This window comes from Pelobates fuscus, chromosome 2, assembly GCF_036172605.1.
Source record: "Pelobates fuscus isolate aPelFus1 chromosome 2, aPelFus1.pri, whole genome shotgun sequence".
NCBI lineage: Eukaryota > Metazoa > Chordata > Amphibia > Anura > Pelobatidae > Pelobates > Pelobates fuscus.
This window is the reverse complement of record NC_086318.1, coordinates 5,268,587-5,287,907: the sequence shown is the minus strand read 5'-3', so window position 1 is coordinate 5,287,907 and position 19,321 is coordinate 5,268,587. Positions and strand designations below refer to the sequence as shown.

General features: G+C 48.8%; 1 protein-coding gene and 4 non-coding genes across 5 annotated transcripts in view; 4 read left to right on the top strand and 1 right to left on the bottom strand.

Moving 5' to 3' along the window:
- The first annotated feature begins 2,802 nt into the window (after positions 1–2,802).
- On the top strand, positions 2,803–2,889 carry TRNAY-GUA (transfer RNA tyrosine (anticodon GUA)). Its single transcript is given in 2 exon segments — positions 2,803–2,839; positions 2,854–2,889. It is a non-coding gene; the product is annotated as a tRNA-Tyr (tRNA).
- A 668-nt stretch (positions 2,890–3,557) lies between these two features.
- Positions 3,558–3,629, top strand: TRNAG-UCC (transfer RNA glycine (anticodon UCC)). The gene has a single exon. It is a non-coding gene; the product is annotated as a tRNA-Gly (tRNA).
- A 181-nt stretch (positions 3,630–3,810) lies between these two features.
- Positions 3,811–3,882, top strand: TRNAE-UUC (transfer RNA glutamic acid (anticodon UUC)). Its single transcript has one exon. It is a non-coding gene; the product is annotated as a tRNA-Glu (tRNA).
- A 159-nt stretch (positions 3,883–4,041) lies between these two features.
- TRNAL-AAG (transfer RNA leucine (anticodon AAG)) lies at positions 4,042–4,123 on the bottom strand. The gene has a single exon. It is a non-coding gene; the product is annotated as a tRNA-Leu (tRNA).
- Positions 4,124–5,759: 1,636 nt separating this feature from the next.
- The window catches only part of GTF3C2 (general transcription factor IIIC subunit 2), a 118,716-nt gene continuing 105,154 nt past the window's right edge, over positions 5,760–19,321 (top strand). Inside the window, exons 1-2 of the mRNA XM_063441884.1 lie at positions 5,760–5,864; positions 12,599–12,793. Coding sequence (XP_063297954.1) covers positions 12,628–12,793 — 166 coding nt within the window. The 5' untranslated portion in view covers positions 5,760–5,864; positions 12,599–12,627. The remainder of the gene's footprint in view (positions 5,865–12,598; positions 12,794–19,321) is intronic.

Here is a 19,321-nt window from a genome sequence, read left to right as displayed (position 1 = left end):
GCCCTCATTATACCCTGCCAGGTAATATACAATGTATTGCCCTCATTATACCCTGCCAGGTAATATACAATGTATTGCCCTCATTGTACCCTGTCAGGTAATATACAATGTATTGCCCTCATTATACCCTGCCATGTAATATACAATGTATTGCCCTCATTGTACCCTGCCAGGTAATATACAATGTATTGCCCTCATTGTACCCTGCCAGGTAATATACAATGTATTGCCCTCATTGTACCCTGTCAGGTAATATACAATGTATTGCCCTCATTATACCCTGCCATGTAATATACAATGTATTGCCCTCATTGTACCCTGCCAGGTAATATACAATGTATTGCCCTCATTGTACCCTGCCATGTAATATACAATGTATTGCCCTCATTGTACCCTGCCAGGTAATATACAATGTATTGCCCTCATTGTACCCTGCCAGGTAATATACAATGTATTGCCCTCATTATACCCTGCCAGGTAATATACAATGTATTGCCCTCATTATACCCTGCCAGGTAATATACAATGTATTGCCCTCATTATACCCTGCCAGGTAATATACAATGTATGGCACTCATTGTACCCTGCCAGGTAATATACAATGTATTGCCCTCATTGTACCCTGCAAGGTAATATACAATGTATTGCACTCATTGTACCCTGCCAGGTAATATACAATGTATTGCCCTCATTATACCCTGTCAGGTAATATACAATGTATTGCCCTCATTGTACCCTGTCAGGTAATATACAATGTATTGCACTCATTATACCCTGCCAGGTAATATACAATGTATTGCCCTCATTATACCCTGCCAGGTAATATACAATGTATGGCACTCATTGTACCCTGCCAGGTAATATACAATGTATTGCCCTCATTGTACCCTGCCAGGTAATATACAATGTATTGCCCTCATTATACCCTGCCAGGTAATATACAATGTATTGCCCTCATTGTACCCTGCCAGGTAATATACAATGTATTGCCCTCATTGTACCCTGCCAGGTAATATACAATGTATTGCCCTCATTATACCCTGCCAGGTAATATACAATGTATTGCCCTCATTATACCCTGCCAGGTAATATACAATGTATTGCCCTCATTGTACCCTGTCAGGTAATATACAATGTATTGCCCTCATTATACCCTGCCATGTAATATACAATGTATTGCCCTCATTATACCCTGCAAGGTAATATACAATGTATTGCCCTCATTGTACCCTGCCAGGTAATATACAATGTATTGCCCTCATTATACCCTGCCAGGTAATATACAATGTATTGCCCTCATTATACCCTGCCAGGTAATATACAATGTATTGCCCTCATTGTACCCTGTCAGGTAATATACAATGTATTGCCCTCATTATACCCTGCCAGGTAATATACAATGTATTGCCCTCATTATACCCTGCCAGGTAATATACAATGTATTGCCCTCATTATACCCTGCCAGGTAATATACAATGTATTGCCCTCATTGTACCCTGCCAGGTAATATACAATGTATTGCCCTCATTATACCCTGCCAGGTAATATACAATGTATTGCCCTCATTATACCCTGCCAGGTAATATACAATGTATTGCCCTCATTATACCCCGCCATGTAATATACAATGTATTGCCCTCATTGTACCCTGCCAGGTAATATACAATGTATTGCCCTCATTGTACCCTGCCAGGTAATATACAATGTATTGCCCTCATTGTACCCTGCCAGGTAATATACAATGTATTGCCCTCATTATACCCTGCCAGGTAATATACAATGTATTGCCCTCATTATACCCTGCCAGGTAATATACAATGTATTGCCCTCATTGTACCCTGTCAGGTAATATACAATGTATTGCCCTCATTATACCCTGCCATGTAATATACAATGTATTGCCCTCATTGTACCCTGCCAGGTAATATACAATGTATTGCCCTCATTGTACCCTGCCAGGTAATATACAATGTATTGCCCTCATTGTACCCTGTCAGGTAATATACAATGTATTGCCCTCATTATACCCTGCCATGTAATATACAATGTATTGCCCTCATTGTACCCTGCCAGGTAATATACAATGTATTGCCCTCATTGTACCCTGCCATGTAATATACAATGTATTGCCCTCATTGTACCCTGCCAGGTAATATACAATGTATTGCCCTCATTGTACCCTGCCAGGTAATATACAATGTATTGCCCTCATTATACCCTGCCAGGTAATATACAATGTATTGCCCTCATTATACCCTGCCAGGTAATATACAATGTATTGCCCTCATTATACCCTGCCAGGTAATATACAATGTATGGCACTCATTGTACCCTGCCAGGTAATATACAATGTATTGCCCTCATTGTACCCTGCAAGGTAATATACAATGTATTGCACTCATTGTACCCTGCCAGGTAATATACAATGTATTGCCCTCATTATACCCTGTCAGGTAATATACAATGTATTGCCCTCATTGTACCCTGTCAGGTAATATACAATGTATTGCACTCATTATACCCTGCCAGGTAATATACAATGTATTGCCCTCATTATACCCTGTCAGGTAATATACAATGTATTGCCCTCATTGTACCCTGTCAGGTAATATACAATGTATTGCACTCATTATACCCTGCCAGGTAATATACAATGTATTGCCCTCATTATACCCTGCCAGGTAATATACAATGTATGGCACTCATTGTACCCTGCCAGGTAATATACAATGTATTGCCCTCATTGTACCCTGCCAGGTAATATACAATGTATGGCACTCATTTTAAAATCCCTTCAACGTCCCTTCGATAGCTCAGCTGGTAGAGCGGAGGACTGTAGAGAGAAACTCAGACATCCTTAGGTCGCTGGTTCAATTCCGGCTCGAAGGACATATTTTTATTTACAGCATAGAAAGTGTAACTGGTTTTATTACATTTTATATCATTTATATAGAGAATTATAAACACTAAGCATAACCTATATTTATAATAGTATAATATATAATAATCACCCACTATAATATGGAAATTAGATTATAATCACTCAGTCTAAGATATAATGGATTATAATCACTCAGTATAAAATATAATGGATTATAATCACTCAGTATAACGTATAATAGGTTATAATCACTCAGTATAATATATAATGGGTTATAATCCCTCAGTATACTATTTAATGGGATTATAATCACTCAGTATAATATATAATATATAATGGATTATAATCACTCAGTATAATATATAATGGATTATAATCAGTCAGTATAATATATAATGGGATTATAATCACTTAGTATAATATATAATGGGATTATAATCACTTAGAATAATATATAATGGATTATAATCACTTAGTATAATATATAATGGGATTATAATCACTCAGTATAATATATAGTGGATTATAATCACTCAGTATTATATACATTTGTGTAATAATGACTGAGAATATAGAATGGTTAATAGTAATTACACCCAGTGTATGCTGTCAGATTTGAACCAGAGTCCCAGCTCTGTGAGTACACTATAGTCTCTGTTACACTAGCCATATCACAGCGTTGGTGGTATAGTGGTGAGCATAGCTGCCTTCCAAGCAGTTGACCCGGGTTCGATTCCCGGCCAACGCATCGTACTTTTTTTTATCATAGTTTAAATTATTTTCTCAATAAGTATTTATTGCAGTATAATCTTCCAATTAAACAGATTTCTCACATTTTACAGTTTCTGTCTCGCAGATTGCACAGCTCCCAGTGATATCAATTACAGTAACAGTACCAATAAGCACCAATAAGCATCGAATTCATAGCCTCCCATATGGTCTAGCGGTTAGGATTCCTGGTTTTCACCCAGGCGGCCCGGGTTCGACTCCCGGTATGGGAAGTGACACTTTTATTAAAAACTCTGTTACAACTTGTTTGGAAATACTTTTATACTAAGTATTAACGGTAAAAACGGTAAAATAATTATTAGTAGTTTGACGGTAGACATGAGCAAGGAATGAATTCATTATAAGTAAAAAATGGTAAATATAAAAACTTGTGGCAGCGGTGGGATTCGAACCCACGCCCCCGGAGAGACTGGAGCCTTAATCCAGCGCCTTAGACCGCTCGGCCACGCTACCCAATGCTTTAATATCCAAATAGTATATTCACCAACTGATACTCACTCTGTTTACTCATATTAACCCCTTGAGGACACAAGCTATTTTTTCTGTCTGTGTTCAATTGCTATTTGCATCTATCTCATTTATTGCATCAACACATACTCTATACCATGGGTCGTCAACCTGGTCCCTACCGCCCACTAGTGGGCGTTTTAGGATTCCAGGTGGGCGGTAGGGATTTCCAGGTTTTGACGACCGGGCGGGCGGGTGCGAGCCGGCGGTACTCCTGCGACTGGGTACCGCCGTGACCATTTGCGGCCCCGGCCCCGCGCGGCAAACCGCCGGGGCCGCGTATGGAGGGGTCCATCGGGTGGCGCATGCTGTCAGGGCCACCCGATGGATGTAGATTGTGAGGGGGCCCGGTCAGCGCTGGGCGCTTTAACGGCGCAACCGGGCCCCCTGTGCAGCACCACTCCAAACAAACACAGGCAACAGTACATGGTCGTCGAACGCATGTAACTATTTTCGGCCACGTGACTCAATGAACCCAGGGGGAGTTCGCACCACTGTCCGTTCTACTTCTTGACCATCTAGACGAACGACGTTCAGGAGATATGAACTACCGACTGGGTGGAGCATTCGCTCCCTAGAAAAGCCAGGTGAAACGACCCTCATGTACTTCATGAAGTACGCTCGTTCGTACACTCCCAAAATGATCATGGCTTAGGGATTATAGCCCATTCGCATAGTACATTGTTTCGTAATTTCACGAAATCCAAGCAGGTCATGAGAAGAAATCTCATCGTCTCGGTTCGTCATTTGCAAACCCAAACATCAGTCGAGACTTAATGAAGGGTGCAACTGTAATGTTTTATTATGGCCAGGTGGTCCACTTATTTACACAGACCCCCAGCATGGGGTCTCAAGCAAGTAAAAAACTCCCACAAGACGCCAGTCCAGGTTTGGGGGGCCCCTAGTCCAGGTTTGGGGGCCCCAGTCCAGGTTTGGGGGTTCTAGTCCAGGTTTGGGGGCCCCAGTCCAGGTTTGGGGGTTCTAGTCCAGGTTTGGGGGCCCCAGTCCAGGTTTGGGGGTTCTAGTCCAGGTTTGGGGGGCCCCTAGTCCAGGTTTAGGGGCCCCAGTACAGGTTTGGGGGTTCTATTCCAGGTTTGGGGGCTCTAGTCCAGGTTTGGGGGTTCTAGTCCAGGTTTGGGGGCCCCAGTCCAGGTTTGGGGGTTCTAGTCCAGGTTTGGGGGGCCCCTAGTCCAGGTTTAGGGGCCCCAGTACAGGTTTGGGGGTTCTATTCCAGGTTTGGGGGCCCCAGTCCAGGTTTGGGGGTTCTAGTCCAGGTTTGGGGGCCCCAGTCCAGGTTTGGGGGTTCTAGTACAGGTTTGGGGGTTCTAGTCCAGGTTCCTGTATTGGGCTCTGCCCCCGCCATGAATTGGTCTCCAGCAAGATGGCGGCGGTCTGGGCAGGAGACACTAGCTGGCACAGGTCACGTGTTTCTGCCACACGCTCAGTCTAACCTGCTGGGCTCTATCATCCAATCAGAGAGGACTCCAGGGTCTGTTCCGGACGCCGATTGGCTGGTTCCCTCCTAGCAGGTTAGGTTGAATGGGCGGAGCCTGGCCCTGGGTGCAATTAGTTGTCAGTCATCATTCAGCTGCCGGAGGCGTCACATCCGGGAACCCGGGAACCAGGGCCTAAACCGGGGAGCGAGCAGCCCCCACCCAGCGCCTGATACACGGACTGCACAGCGAGGGTGAGACCGGGGGCGCTGGGAGTATAAGGGGGGGAGGGAGGGGGGGCTGGGAGTATAAGGGGGGGGGGCTGGGAGTATAAGGGGGGGAGGGAGGGGGGGCTGGGAGTATGGGGGAGGGAGGGGAGGGAGGGAGGGGGGCTGGGAGTATGAGGGGGGGGGGGGGGCTGGGAGTATGAGGGGGGGGGGGGGGGGGGCTGGGAGTATGAGGGGGGGGGGGGGGGGGGCTGGGAGTATGAGGGGGGGGGGGGCTGGGAGTATGAGGGGGGGGGGGGGGCTGGGAGTATGAGGGGGGGGGGGCTGGGAGTATGAGGGGGGGGCTGGGAGTATGAGGGGGGGGGGGGGGCTGGGAGTATGAGGGGGGGGGGGGGCTGGGAGTATGAGGGGGGGGGGGGGCTGGGAGTATGAGGGGGGGGGGGGGCTGGGAGTATGAGGGGGGGGGGGGGGGGCTGGGAGTATGAGGGAGGGGGGGGGGGCTGGGAGTATGAGGGAGGGGGGGCTGGGAGTATGAGGGGGGGGGCTGGGAGTATGAGGGGGGGGGGGGCTGGGAGTATGAGGGGGGGGGGGGGCTGGGAGTATGAGGGGGGGGGGGGGGCTGGGAGTATGAGGGAGGGGGGGGGGGCTGGGAGTATGAGGGAGGGGGGGCTGGGAGTATGAGGGGGGGGGCTGGGAGTATGAGGGGGGGGGGGGCTGGGAGTATGAGGGGGGGGGGGCTGGGAGTATGAGGGGGGGGGGGCTGGGAGTATGAGGGGGGGGGGGCTGGGAGTATGAGGGGGGGGGCTGGGAGTATAAGGGGGGGGGGGCTAGGAGTATAAGGGGGGGAGGGAGGGGGGGCTGGGAGTATAATGGGGGGGGCTGGGAGTATAATGGGGGGAGGGAGGGGGGCTGGGAGTATAATGGGGGGGGCTGGGAGTATAATGGGGGGAGGGAGGGGGGCTGGGAGTATAATGGGGGGAGGGAGGGAGGGAGGGGGGGCTGGGAGTATGAGGGGGGGGGCTGGGAGTATAAGGGGGGGGGGGCTAGGAGTATAAGGGGGGGAGGGAGGGGGGGCTGGGAGTATAATGGGGGGGGCTGGGAGTATAATGGGGGAGGGAGGGGGGCTGGGAGTATAATGGGGGGGGCTGGGAGTATAATGGGGGGAGGGAGGGGGGCTGGGAGTATAATGGGGGGAGGGAGGGGGGCTGGGAGTATAATGGGGGGAGGGAGGGAGGGAGGGGGGGCTGGGAGTATAATGGGGGGGGCTGGGAGTATAATGGGGGGGAGGCTGGGAGTATAATGGGGGGGGGAGTGAGGGGAGGCTGGGAGTATAATGGGGGGGAGGGGAGGCTGGGAGTATAATGGGGGGGGAGGGGAGGCTGGGAGTATAATGGGGGGGGAGGGGAGGCTGGGAGTATAATGGGGGGGAGGGGAGGCTGGGAGTATAATGGGGGGGGAGGGGAGGCTGGGAGTATAATGGGGGGGGAGGGGAGGCTGGGAGTATAATGGGGGGGGGAGGGGAGGCTGGGAGTATAATGGGGGGGGAGGGGAGGCTGGGAGTATAATGGGGGGGAGGGGAGGCTGGGAGTATAATGGGGGGAGGGAGGGGGGCTGGGAGTATAATGGGGGGAGGGAGGGGGGCTGGGAGTATAATGGGGGGGAGGGAGGGGGGGCTGGGAGTATAATGGGGGGGGGCTGGGAGTATAATGGGGGGGGGCTGGGAGTATAATGGGGGGGGGCTGGGAGTATAATGGGGGGGGGCTGGGAGTATAATGGGGGAGGGCTGGGAGTATAATGGGGGGAGGGAGGAGGGCTGGGAGTATAATGGGGGGAGGGAGGGGGTCTGGGAGTATAATGGGGGGAGGGAGGGGGTCTGGGAGTATAATGGGGGGGAGGGAGGGGGTCTGGGAGTATAATGGGGGAGGGAGGGGGGCTGGGAGTATAATGGGGGCTGGGAGTATAATGGGGGAGGGCTGGGAGTATAATGGGGGGGACGGAGTGGGCTGGGAGTATAATGGGGGGGAGGGAGTGGGCTGGGAGGAAAATGGGGGGAGGGGGTCTGGGAGTATAATGGGGGGGAGGGGGGGCTGGGAGTATAATGGGAGGGGGGCTGGGGGTATAATGGGAAGGGGGGCTGGGGGTATAATGGGAGGGGGGGCTGGGAGTATAATGGGAGGGGGGGCTGGGAGTATAATGGGGGAGGGGGGCTGGGAGTATAATGGGGGAGGGGGGGCTGGGAGTATAATGGGGGAGGGGGGCTGGGAGTATAATGGGGGAGGGGGGGCTGGGAGTATAATGGGGGAGGGGGGAACTGGGAGTATAATGGTGACCCTGGGATCCCATGCAGTGTGTATAATGGGATCCCATGCAGTGTGCGTATAATGGGACCCTGGGATCCCATGCAGTGTGCGTATAATGGGATCCCATGCAGTGTGCGTATAATGGGGGCCCTGGGATCCCATGCAGTGTGTGTGTGTGTGTATAATGGGATCCCATGCAGTGTGTATAATGGGAACCCTGGGATCCCATGCAGTGTGTATAATGGGGGCCCTGGGATCCCATGCAGTGTGTGTGTATAATGGGGGCCCTGGGATCCCATGCAGTGTGTGTGTATAATGGGGGCCCTGGGATCCCATGCAGTGTGTATAATGGGGGCCCTGGGATCCCATGCAGTGTGTATAATGGGGGCCCTGGGATCCCATGCAGTGTGTATAATGGGGGCCCTGGGATCCCATGCAGTGTGTATAATGGGGGCCCTGGGATCCCATGCAGTGTGTATAATGGGGGCCCTGGGATCCCATGCAGTGTGTATAATGGGGGCCCTGGGATCCCATGCAGTGTGTATAACGGGGGCCCTGGGATCCCATGCAGTGTGTATAACGGGGGCCCTGGGATCCCATGCAGTGTGTGTATAATGGGGGCCCTGGGATCCCATGCAGTGCGTATAATGGGACCCTGGGATCCCATGCAGTGTGTGTATAATGGGGGCCCTGGGATCCCATGCAGTGTGTATAATGGGATCCCATACAGTGCGTATAATGGGACTCTGGGATCCCATGCGTATAATGGGACTCTGGGGGGGCTGGGAGTATGAGGGGGGGGGGCTGGGAGTATGAGGGGGGGGGGGGGGCTGGGAGTATGAGGGGGGGGCTGGGAGTATGAGGGGGGGGGGGCTGGGAGTATGAGGGGGGGGGGGGCTGGGAGTATGAGGGGGGGGGGGGCTGGGAGTATGAGGGGGGGGGGGCTGGGAGTATAAGGGGGGGGGGGCTAGGAGTATAAGGGGGGGAGGGAGGGGGGGCTGGGAGTATAATGGGGGGGCTGGGAGTATAATGGGGGGAGGGAGGGGGGCTGGGAGTATAATGGGGGGGGCTGGGAGTATAATGGGGGGAGGGAGGGGGGCTGGGAGTATAATGGGGGGAGGGAGGGAGGGAGGGGGGGCTGGGAGTATAATGGGGGGGGCTGGGAGTATAATGGGGGGGAGGCTGGGAGTATAATGGGGGGGGGAGTGAGGGGAGGCTGGGAGTATAATGGGGGGGAGGGGAGGCTGGGAGTATAATGGGGGGGGAGGGGAGGCTGGGAGTATAATGGGGGGGGGAGGGGAGGCTGGGAGTATAATGGGGGGGGAGGGGAGGCTGGGAGTATAATGGGGGGGAGGGGAGGCTGGGAGTATAATGGGGGGAGGGAGGGGGGCTGGGAGTATAATGGGGGGAGGGAGGGGGGCTGGGAGTATAATGGGGGGGAGGGAGGGGGGGCTGGGAGTATAATGGGGGGGGCTGGGAGTATAATGGGGGGGGCTGGGAGTATAATGGGGGGGGGCTGGGAGTATAATGGGGGAGGGCTGGGAGTATAATGGGGGGAGGGAGGAGGGCTGGGAGTATAATGGGGGGAGGGAGGGGGTCTGGGAGTATAATGGGGGGAGGGAGGGGGTCTGGGAGTATAATGGGGGGGAGGGAGGGGGTCTGGGAGTATAATGGGGGAGGGAGGGGGGCTGGGAGTATAATGGGGGCTGGGAGTATAATGGGGGAGGGCTGGGAGTATAATGGGGGGGACGGAGTGGGCTGGGAGTATAATGGGGGGGAGGGAGTGGGCTGGGAGGAAAATGGGGGGAGGGGGTCTGGGAGTATAATGGGGGGGAGGGGGGGCTGGGAGTATAATGGGAGGGGGGCTGGGGGTATAATGGGAAGGGGGGCTGGGGGTATAATGGGAGGGGGGGCTGGGAGTATAATGGGAGGGGGGGCTGGGAGTATAATGGGGGAGGGGGGCTGGGAGTATAATGGGGGAGGGGGGGCTGGGAGTATAATGGGGGAGGGGGGCTGGGAGTATAATGGGGGAGGGGGGGCTGGGAGTATAATGGGGGAGGGGGGAACTGGGAGTATAATGGTGACCCTGGGATCCCATGCAGTGTGTATAATGGGATCCCATGCAGTGTGCGTATAATGGGACCCTGGGATCCCATGCAGTGTGCGTATAATGGGATCCCATGCAGTGTGCGTATAATGGGGGCCCTGGGATCCCATGCAGTGTGTGTGTGTGTATAATGGGATCCCATGCAGTGTGTATAATGGGAACCCTGGGATCCCATGCAGTGTGTATAATGGGGGCCCTGGGATCCCATGCAGTGTGTGTGTATAATGGGGGCCCTGGGATCCCATGCAGTGTGTATAATGGGGGCCCTGGGATCCCATGCAGTGTGTATAATGGGGGCCCTGGGATCCCATGCAGTGTGTATAATGGGGGCCCTGGGATCCCATGCAGTGTGTATAATGGGGGCCCTGGGATCCCATGCAGTGTGTATAATGGGGGCCCTGGGATCCCATGCAGTGTGTATAATGGGGGCCCTGGGATCCCATGCAGTGTGTATAATGGGGGCCCTGGGATCCCATGCAGTGTGTATAACGGGGGCCCTGGGATCCCATGCAGTGTGTATAACGGGGGCCCTGGGATCCCATGCAGTGTGTGTATAATGGGGGCCCTGGGATCCCATGCAGTGCGTATAATGGGACCCTGGGATCCCATGCAGTGTGTGTATAATGGGGGCCCTGGGATCCCATGCAGTGTGTATAATGGGATCCCATACAGTGCGTATAATGGGACTCTGGGATCCCATGCAGTGCGTATAATGGGATCCCATACAGTGCGTATAATGGGACTCTGGGATCCCATGCAGTGCGTATAATGGGATCCCATGCAGTGTGTATAATGGGGGCCCTGGGATCCCATGCAGTGTGTGTGTATAATGGGGGCCCTGGGATCCCATGCAGTGTGTGTATAATGGGGGCCCTGGGATCCCATGCAGTGTGTGTATAATGGGGGCCCTGGGATCCCATGCAGTGTGTGTATAATGGGGGCCCTGGGATCCCATGCAGTGTGTGTATAATGGGGGCCCTGGGATCCCATGCAGTGTGTGTATAATGGGGGCCCTGGGATCCCATGCAGTGTGTGTATAATGGGGGCCCTGGGATCCCATGCAGTGTGTGTGTATAATGGGGGCCCTGGGATCCCATGCAGTGTGTGTATAATGGGGGCCCTGGGATCCCATGCAGTGTGTGTGTATAATGGGGGCCCTGGGATCCCATGCAGTGTGTGTGTATAATGGGGGCCCTGGGATCCCATGCAGTGTGTGTATAATGGGGGCCCTGGGATCCCATGCAGTGTGTGTATAATGGGATCCCATGCAGTGTGTATAATGGGGGCCCTGGGATCCCATGCAGTGTGTATAATGGGGGCCCTGGGATCCCATGCAGTGTGTATAATGGGGGCCCTGGGATCCCATGCAGTGTGTATAATGGGGGCCCTGGGATCCCATGCAGTGTGTGTGTATAATGGGGGCCCTGGGATCCCATGCAGTGTGTGTGTATAATGGGGGCCCTGGGATCCCATGCAGTGTGTGTGTATAATGGGGGCCCTGGGATCCCATGCAGTGTGTGTGTATAATGGGGACCCTGGGATCCCATGCAGTGTGTGTGTATAATGGGGGCCCTGGGACCCCATGCAGTGTGTACAATGGGATCCCATGCAGTGTGTATAATGGAGATTTAAAATTTACGATCCAGGTGCTCATTTTTAATATATATATGTGTGTGTGTATGTATTTATATGCGTACGGTGATGAAAGATCTTTGTGTGTGTATAATGGGGGCCCTGGGATCCCATGCAGTGTGTGTGTGTGTGTGTGTGTATAATGGGGGCCCTGGGATCCCATGCAGAGTGTGTGTGTATAATGGGGGCCCTGGGATCCCATGCAGAGTGTGTGTGTATAATGGGGGCCCTGGGATCCCATGCAGAGTGTGTGTGTATAATGGGGGCCCTGGGATCCCATGCAGAGTGTGTGTGTATAATGGGGGCCCTGGGATCCCATGCAGTGTGTGTATAATGGGGGCCCTGGGATCCCATGCAGTGTGTGTATAATGGGGGCCCTGGGATCCCATGCAGTGTGTATAATGGGGGCTCTGGGATCCCATGCAGTGTGTATAATGGGGGCTCTGGTATCCCATGCAGTGTGTGTATAATGGGGGCCCTGGGATCCCATGCAGTGTGTGTGTGTGTGTGTATAATGGGGGCCCTGGGATCCCATGCAGTGTGTGTGTGTATAATGGGGACCCTGGGACCCCATGCAGTGTGTACAATGGGATCCCATGCAGTGTGTATAATGGAGATTTAAAATTTACGATCCAGGTGCTCATTTTTAATATATATATATATATGTGTGTGTGTGTGTATGTATTTATATGCGTACGGTGATGAAAGATCTTTCCCTCCAGATGCAGCACCTTGGGATGTGAATGGGGGGATGTTGAAGGACCCCGCTGCAGCTGCATTGGAGCACACCGCTGACAATACAATGGTTCTTGGAAAAGACGATTCAGAATTTAATCCCCCCACCCTTCCTGAGGCAGTGAGACCCATCTCTGTTCAGTCCGCCTCTGACAATAAGGGCAGCTGTGTTCTAGACTCTGGTATGTGCAATTCTTCAAGTAGTGCCAGCAACAGGCATGTTTAAAGAAGGGATTCTCTGTTCAACCTGCCCTCAGAACGTGACCCAGAGTGTGGCACTGCCCCTGTTCTCTCTTATTATATTATTATCCCTATAGCACTGCGTCCTCACTGCCCCTGTTCTTTCTTATTATATTATTATCCCTATAGCACTGCGTCCTCACTGCCCCCTTTCTTTCTTATATTATTATTATCCCTATAGCACTGCGTCCTCACTGCCCCTGTTCTTTCTTATTATATTATTATCCCTATAGCACTGCGTCCCCACTGCCCCTGTTCTTTCTTATTATATTATTATCCCTATAGCACTGCGTCCCCACTGCCCCTGTTCTTTCTTATTATATTATTATCCCTATAGCACTGCGACCTCACTGCCCCTGTTCTTTCTTATTATATTATTATCCCTATAGCACTGCGTCCTCACTGCCCCTGTTCTTTCTTATTATATTATTATCCCTATAGCACTGCGTCCTCACTGCCCCTGTTCTTTCTTATTATATTATTATCCCTATAGCACTGCGTCCTCCCTGCCCCTGTTCTCTCTTATTATATTATTATCCCTATAGCACTGCGTCCTCACTGCCCCTGTTCTTTCTTATTATATTATTATCCCTATAGCACTGCGTCCCCACTGCCCCTGTTCTCTCTTATATTATCCCTATAGCACTGCGTCCCCACTGCCCCTGTTCTTTCTTATTATATTATTATCCCTATAGCACTGCGTCCTCCTTGCCCCTGTTCTTTCTTATTATATTATCCCTATAGCACTGCGTCCCCACTGCCCCTGTTCTTTCTTATTATATTACTATCCCTATAGCACTGCGTCCTCCCTGCCCCTGTTCTCTCTTATATTATCCCTATAGCAATGCGTCCTCACTGCCCCTGTTCTTTCTTATTATATTATTATCCCTATAGCACTGCGTCCCCACTGCCCCTGTTCTTTCTTATTATATTATCCCTATAGCACTGCGTCCCCACTGCCCCTGTTCTTTCTTATTATATTATCCCTATAGCACTGCGTCCTCACTGCCCCTGTTCTTTCTTATAATATTATTATCCCTATAGCACTGCGTCCTCCCTGCCCCTGTTCTTTCTTATATTTTTATCCCTATAGCACTGCGTCCTCACTGCCCCTGTTCTTTCTTATTATATTATCCCTATAGCACCTCGTCCTCACTGCCCCTGTTCTCTCTTATATTATCCCTATAGCACTGCGTCCTCCCTGCCCCTGTTCTCTCTTATTATATTATTATCCCTATAGCACTGCGTCCTCACTGCCCCTGTTCTTTCTTATTATATTATTATCCCTATAGCACTGCGTCCTCACTGCCCCTGTTCTTTCTTATTATATTATTATCCCTATAGCACTGCGTCCTCCCTGCCCCTGTTCTTTCTTATTATATTTTTATCTCTATAGCACTGCGTCCTCACTGCCCCTGTTCTTTCTTATTATATTATCCCTATAGCACTGCGTCCTCCCTGCCCCTGTTCTTTCTTATTATATTATTATCCCTATAGCACTGCGTCCCCACTGCCCCTGTTCTTTCTTACTATATTATCCCTATAGCACTGCGTCCTCACTGCCCCTGTTCTTTCTTATTATATTATTATCCCTATAGCACTGCGTCCTCCCTGCCCCTGTTCTCTCATTATATTATTATCCCTATAGCACTGCGTCCTCCCTGCCCCTGTTCTCTCTTATTATATTATTATCCCTATAGCACTGCGTCCTCCCTGCCCCTGTTCTTTCTTATATTATTATCCCTATAGCACTGCGTCCCCACTGCCCCTGTTCTTTCTTATTATATTATTATCCCTATAGCACTGCGTCCTCACTGCCCCTGTTCTTTCTTATTATATTATCCCTATAGCACTGCGTCCTCACTGCCCCTGTTCTTTCTTATTATATTATTATCCCTATAGCACTGCGTCCTCACTGCCCCTGTTCTTTCTTATTATATTATTATCCCTATAGCACTGCGTCCCCACTGCCCCTGTTCTTTCTTATTATATTATTATCCCTATAGCACTGCGTCCCCACTGCCCGTTCTTTCTTATATTATTATCCCTATAGCACTGCGTCCTCCCTGCCCCGTTCTTTCTTATTATATTATTATCCCTATAGCACTGCGTCCCCACTGCCCCTGTTCTTTCTTATATTATTATCCCTATAGCACTGCGTCCTCCCTGCCCCTGTTCTCTCTTATTATATTATTATCCCTATAGCACTGCGTCCTCACTGCCCCTGTTCTTTCTTATTATATTATTATCCCTATAGCACTGCGTCCTCACTGCCCCTGTTCTTTCTTATTATATTATTATCCCTATAGCACTGCGTCCTCACTGCCCCTGTTCTCTCTTATTATATTATTATCCTTATAGCACTGCGTCCCCACTGCCCCTGTTCTCTCTTATATTATCCCTATAGCACTGCGTCCTCCCTGCCCCTGTTCTCTCTTATTATATTATTATCCCTATAGCACTGCGTCCTCACTGCCCCTGTTCTTTCTTATTATATTATTATCCCTATAGCACTGCGTCCTCACTGCCCCTGTTCTTTCTTATTATATTATCCCTATAGCACTGCGTCCCCACTGCCCCTGTTCTTTCTTATTATATTATTATCCCTATAGCACTGCGTCCTCACTGCCCCTGTTCTTTCTTATTATATTATTATCCCTATAGCACTGCGTCCCCACTGCCCCTGTTCTTTCTTATTATATTATCCCTATAGCACTGCGTCCCCACTGCCCCTGTTCTATTATATTATTATCCCTATAGCACTGCGTCCTCACTGCCCCTGTTCTTTCTTATTATATTATTATCCCTATAGCACTGCGTCCTCCCTGCCCCTGTTCTATTATATTATTATCCCTATAGCACTGCGTCCTCACTGCCCCTGTTCTTTCTTATTATATTATTATCCCTATAGCACTGCGTCCTCACTGCCCCTGTTCTTTCTTATTATATTATTATCCCTATAGCACTGCGTCCTCACTGCCCCTGTTCTTTCTTATTATATTATTATCCCTATAGCACTGCGTCCTCCCTGCCCCTGTTCTTTCTTATTATATTATCCCTATAGCACTGCGTCCTCCCTGCCCCTGTTCTTTCTTATTATATTATTATCCCTATAGCACTGCGTCCTCACTGCCCCTGTTCTTTCTTATTATATTATTATCCCTATAGCACTGCGTCCTCACTGCCCCTGTTCTTTCTTATATTATTATTATCCCTATAGCACTGCGTCCTCACTGCCCCTGTTCTTTCTTATTATATTATTATCCCTATAGCACTGCGTCCTCCCTGCCCCTGTTCTTTCTTATTATATTATCCCTATAGCACTGCGTCCTCCCTGCCCCTGTTCTTTCTTATTATATTATTATCCCTATAGCACTGCGTCCTCACTGCCCCTGTTCTTTCTTATTATATTATTATCCCTATAGCACTGCGTCCTCACTGCCCCTGTTCTTTCTTATATTATTATTATCCCTATAGCACTGCGTCCTCACTGCCCCTGTTCTTTCTTATTATATTATTATCCCTATAGCACTGCGTCCTCCCTGCCTCTGTTCTTTCTTATTATATTATTATCCCTATAGCACTGCGTCCCCACTGCCCCTGTTCTCTCTTATATTATCCCTATAGCAATGCGTCCTCACTGCCCCTGTTCTTTCTTATTATATTATTATCCCTATAGCACTGCGTCCTCCCTGCCCCTGTTCTTTCTTATTATATTATTATCCCTATAGCACTGCGTCCCCACTGCCCCTGTTCTCTCTTATATTATCCCTATAGCAATGCGTCCTCACTGCCCCTGTTCTTTTATTATATTATTATCCCTATATATATATATATATATATATATATATATATTTATATATAATATATATATATATATATATATATATATATATATATATATATGTATATGTGGGTGGGAGGGTCATTCTGATGCTGACCTTAAGCGATATGAGTCAGGTAAGGGGTGTCCCTTATATAGGGGAGTGAATCAATTTAAGCCAAACTGCCTTAATACTTGTGTAAGGGGCAAATAGCCGTATATGGAGTAAGGATCCAGCATAAGCGTAGGATAGTATAAAGGGAGCAAGTCGGTTGTGGTGTGCCGAGGCCGACGATACGGCCCCCCCCCCCCCCATGTGCAGGTCTGCTGTTGCTGGGGTGTCTAGGGACATCCTCTGATCGTCATGTTGGAAGTGTGGAAAAAAGGGGAAAGTACTCTGGATGTGAAAGCGTGGTCTTGTGGTATGATTGGCATGGCAAAATTAAGGAACCTGGTAGGGATTGTAGTTCCTTGCAGTTGTAAGTACTAAGCAGGTGGTAGTGATTGATGTAGTTGAATGTTCCCTATTTGTCTTGTGGTAACTTGCGTGTATGGATGCTGACTCAAGTCGTATGCCCAGTAATGTGATGATAGTGTCTGGGCCTTCTGTTTCTTATGGGGTACTGGGACGCCCAAGTGGTCAACCAGACTAAGCTGCCGTGAGGCTTCTAGCGAAAAATATGTTATATTTGATCAACAAGAAGTCTTCTAGATAGTGTATGACTGTAAGGCCTCTGGATATGTTATCATAACCAGCATAGAGTATCTGCGAATATCGATAGTAGGCTAATCTGTAGCCCGAAAGTTGAGAGGGGAAAGGATTGCCCATTTTATGCCATGTAAGTGCCAGTGTGTAGGGTAGATGGTAGCCGTTTACTGCATTGATGATATTGGTCTTACTTAACCAAGCTTCAACCCACGCTTGAGTGATAGCTGTAAAGGTAGATCAATGGTGTTGTATAGTAAGGAAACTCCTCGGAGGGTATGAGGCTTAGGGTAGCAGAGGTCTATGGTTACTATGGTTACTCTTTGTTTAAGGGAAGATTTCCTTGTGACAATACCAATGTGTTTGTGTTTGGTGCCATGCTGTAAATGGTGGAGATTGGAAGACCCCTCTGCATATCTTGGCTATGAGTGTGTTTACAGCCAATGGTTCTGTTATGCTGACTGTAAGTGAGGTTCAGATTTACCTGGAATCCCTGGATTGTGGCGATATTTATAGGATGATAATAGTAAATAGTTGAGAATTGCCCACCATTTCAATTCTCGTATCCCAAAGATTGGTTATCGTGTAAGTGAAATGTATTCCATATAAATAAAAATCACAATTTGTTATAAAAATAGATACAATTTATTGTGACTATTTAAATAATACTATGTAACATGTGTAACAATAATCAATGAATATTTAGTATAACATCAGTATGCATACAATGACAATACATTCCAATGGTTAACACAGCAATTGTCAAACAAGATTTATGACGGTACTTCAGAGACAAAGAAAAACTTTCTTTCACAGATCGCAGCGAAAGGTCATAAAACTTTAGCTAGCAGTTAGAATAACCCTTTCAATGCTGGTTAGGTCCTTCTAGGCATATATTATCCTATTTCATGTAATTTTAACCCCTTAAGGACACATGACATGTGTGACATGTCATGATTCCCTTTTTATTCCGGAAGTTTGGTCCTTAAGGGGTTAATTAACACAACATCTTAACCAGCTCATTAGTCATTTCCTGGAACCATCCAATAAAAATAATCTACCAGATTCTAGAAGCTGAAATTTTAACTTGCCTAAACAGATATTTTCTTATTTTAGAGCAAATCAATACACCTGGATAAATATCACGATATGCTAACATGTGATATGTCACATTAATATATATTTATTCTAATTCCACCTGCAGAATGGAATGGTTATAACTATATATTCTTTAGTTAACTAAGATTTCCAAATATCGAAATCTGACCGTGATTTATCCAGTCATATATCACGCTATTAATTTAGATTAATTAAATGAAACCAGCATATTTACCAGTTAAAGAGATGTTCTCAGGTAGCTAAGTTTCAAGGAATGTTTGTCATGGGTCTCTTTCTCGCTCTGACTCACTTGCTCCTTACTTCTTGTCTTTCTCCTCCCCTTGCTTACTCCAATGCTTACTTTTTAAAGGGAAAAAATCTCTGTTCGTCACTAGGTGATAGACCAATAGAAAACTGGAGGTGTGGTTACCTTCCAGATAGCAATTTAAGTATTTGGTCTATAGAGGGCAGTCTCATCCCACTAAACATTCCTATCCAGGAAAGAGTTTTTTTGGTAGCTATTCTGACGTTATTTAGCTTATCTTTATGGTTATTATAACTTAAAGGACCACTCTAGGCACCCAGACGACTTCAGCTTAATGAAGTGGTCTGGGTGCCAGGTACCTCTAGGATTAACCCTTTTTTTTTATAAACATAGCAGTTTCAGAGAAACCGCTATGTTTATAATGAGGGTTAATCCAGCCTCCAAATCCTCTAGTGGCTGTCTCATTGACAGCCGCTAGAGGCGCTTGCGTGCTTCTCACTGTGAAAATCACAGTGAGAGCACGCAAGCGTCCATAGGAAAGCATTGTAAATGCTTTCCTATGCGACCGGCTGAATGCG